Genomic DNA, 3,340 nt, shown 5'->3' on the forward strand with positions numbered 1-3,340 from the left:
GCCTCCTTTTTCAACTCCATAGTAGCACACTTGGGTACAATACTTGAGCATTAGCTTGCTCAAATTAGGATTCTTTGTGGGAACAGTAAGAATTGTTTTCCTTCTATATAGATAAGATGCTTTTTTATGTCCCTGTGCTAAGTAGATACCAAAAATCAAGTAGTATTCTATGCTACATTTGGAAAAGCAAGAACTATAGAATCGAATACTTTGTATTATAACCAATAAACATGTTTCCACAACCTAGAAATGTTTTATGTATGTGACACCTTGCTGGTTATACGTCTTGAGTTTCACAAGTCTCTTTTATGGGCTTATTAGGTGAGAGCTTGGCTGAAAAAACAAATGATGAAAAATGCCAAGAATAGAAAGTGCTTACTGGCAGAAAACAAGACTATTTTAAAGAGGTGGCCAAGAAGATGTGTTGCTCTAAGGTTTCAACACTGTTGCACCACAACCTCAAATGGAATTTTTATGTAAACATTCATTTTTGTAATTTAAGTGACTAAAAAGTGTACTTGTCTAGCTAATCCCAAACATATATGCTACATAAAATGAAGGTTCTGTGTTATGCACTCTAATGCACATAGTACAGTACTGTAACACTATTGGCACAAGAGGAGAAAGAAACAAAAACAAAACTATGTATCTATATATAGAACATTTTTGCATTCATCAAAAAACAATGACGGAAAAATATAATCTTGTTTTGAGATTGAAAAATGTACTTCTACCTAAGAACTACATTGGCTTGAAGAAGTTTACACACCCATGCAAAGTTGATTAAAAAGAGGAATAATAAACATCTTTTGTAAATTGATCTTAATGACTAATTTAGGAATCCATCCTTTAAGGACATCAATATTCTTGTGAATGAATAATGTATTAGTAAAAAAAATGTTTCCTAAAATACAGGGGGCAAAAGTATACACACCCCTATGTTAATTCCCATGAGGCAGGCAGATTTTTTTTTTAAGGCCAGTATTTCCATGGATCCAATATACTATGCATCCTGTAAAGTTCCTTGGCCTTGAATTAAAATACCCCCCCCCCCCCCATCATCACATACCCTTCACCATACATACAGATAGACGCGGCCGCACAGTCACGTGCGGCCGTCGAACAGGACGCGCGCAGGAGCCATCTGCGGGCGGCGTGCAGAGGAGACAGTGAGCAGGTAGAAGGATCGCCGACGGGAGACAGCCACACCCCCGCCAGATCAGCGAGACACCTCCCACTCGATCGTTCTGTGGCAATGCCCTGAAAGATCCCATTAGGTGGGCTGTTCTCCGCTTGCTCTTCTGCTGGTATAAGGACCACCAGGCGCGGACATCCCGATGCAGTATGGTACTTGATTCCGGCTGCCTGGCACAAGTTTTGGACACGAACATCCGGATGACACCTCTGGAATCAGGATTACATCGACGACTCTCGCAAGCCTGAACTGCCATCTCAGTGTGTTTTGGTCACAGAGCCAAACTATGTCTCCAACAGCAACATTCCTTTCAGCAGTATGCCACTTACTGCGAATGAACAGTTCGGACCAGCAAGTTGGCTCCAGGACTTCCAGAAGTTGTTGACCCATGCTTGTACTTCTTTGAGTCTCTGAATGGGTACGTGTGGTAGTCGACAGTTTGGAATTCTCCACGTTGTGTGGCTCGACCAAGCAACAGGTTTTCGGCGGTGATGTACTGGATGCCCTTCTTGCTCTGGACTCTGGCGTCGATGGGCTCTCATTGCAAGATGGCAGCAAGCTGGAGGACTGTCAGAAACTCACTGTAGTTAAGGCCCTCTACTTGCCAAACTTGGAGGACTTTCTTGTGACCCTGACAGCAGCTTCAGCTGCCCCGTTTCGGTGAGGTGAGTCGGCCGGAAGGATTTTCCATGTCCAGTGTCCCATTTTCAGCACCATACTCTTCGAGTGACTCTTATTCTGTTGAGTCGGTAAGTGACATCTCTTTCAGATGGGTTTTGCGCCAACGAAGTTTGTACCAGGATCAGCCCAAATTCTCCTGGGATGGCCTCGGAAAGCGGTGAACCTCTGATAGGTAAGTAGGAAGCTCTCTGTTGATAGTGTGTTTGCTGGCTCGACATGGATGGCTCGGCTGGACTGCAGGAAAAAGACAACGCCCCATACTTTCATGGCTACTCGTTCTTGACATCATCCTTCACGTGGTAAGGTCAAAACAGATCAACAGATATGACTTCAATGGTGCAGCAGGACTTGACCTTTTCTTCGGGCAAGGTTCCCATTATTTGCTTGCAGGTTTTGCCTTTACCTTCTTACAGACAATACACTCGTCAATGACTCTTCTGGCAATAATTCTTCCTCTGACAACCCACGCCTTCTTCCTCATCCGTAACGGGTTCCCGCCACTCCTTCATGCCCCTTGCTATGTGCTTCTCTGGCTAGCAAGAGGATAAACCAGCTTGGAACAGTAAAAGAAGCACAGCCTGCTGTCTTCTCTGAAGGCCTGGATTCTGCCACCACAAACTAGTAGTCCCTTGTTTGGTCTCTGTAGACAACTAGCCTGTCTGTTGTGGTGCTGGGAAGTTGACGCCCTCTTGTGCTTTTCGCAAAGTCTCGGAACTGTCATTCTCTCCATTGACTAAGGACACCTGAGGATGGTACTGCCTCCCACTTGTCTTGGTCTCTGCCTTGGACTCAAGAACCTTTTAGCTGTCTCCAGATCCACGACCCGTCCCAACCAGCCTTCTCAATCTGCTGAAGCGCTTTTCGTCAACTAACTGGACTGCTGCTACTGCTGGTGCCGTCGGACTCTACTTGGCTGGATCTTGTGTTGTCTTCGAGTCTTCTGGCAAGTACTGTAACAAATACCTTATTCTGATCTTTGTGACTTGTCTCGTGCTTCGGCTGCAATGTCTCTTGGCAGATTTTTTAGCCCCTCATCACCAGGAAGTTGGAGGAACTTTGGACCCGACTGCACTCAGAGTCCTCAGTTAGGCATCTGGACTGGCTCCTCTGGTGTTATGTCTGCATGTTTCTGGCCCTGGAATCCACACCAACTTGAACGTCGGTGCTGCTCGGATCTCGCCAACACGGTTTGCAAAGAAGGTCTGGTAGCCATAACTCTCACGTTGTATTGCACCCAGGACAGTCTGACTGTCGACAAAATGGTACCATTCTCAACCTGAGTCGGCAGTGTCCTGGAAAGTCTTGAGACGGGCTGCAAAGACAGCTCCGCACATCTCAGCTAAAGTAGGGAAAAAATGAACATGATACTTTTTCTGTGTTGTTGCATAAGAGATGAAAGTGTCACTGAGCTGTCCAATCAGCAGGGTGCACTGCAGGCGTGGCCGCAGGTTGTCTTGCAGCACT

The 3,340-nt window shown here is 45.6% G+C and overlaps 1 protein-coding gene across 2 annotated transcripts in view; it reads right to left on the minus strand.

Moving 5' to 3' along the window:
• Positions 1–3,223: 3,223 nt before the first annotated feature.
• LOC116691870 (whey acidic protein) overlaps positions 3,224–3,340 on the minus strand; it is a 1,115-nt gene continuing 998 nt past the window's right edge. For both annotated transcript variants that reach the window (XM_032519756.1, XM_032519755.1), the window contains one exon: positions 3,224–3,340. This exon is cut by the window's right edge and continues 87 nt beyond it. In XM_032519756.1, coding sequence (XP_032375647.1) covers positions 3,294–3,340 — 47 coding nt within the window. In that variant the 3' untranslated portion in view covers positions 3,224–3,293.

Source organism: Etheostoma spectabile, chromosome 7, assembly GCF_008692095.1.
Source record: "Etheostoma spectabile isolate EspeVRDwgs_2016 chromosome 7, UIUC_Espe_1.0, whole genome shotgun sequence".
Classification (NCBI taxonomy): domain Eukaryota; kingdom Metazoa; phylum Chordata; class Actinopteri; order Perciformes; family Percidae; genus Etheostoma; species Etheostoma spectabile.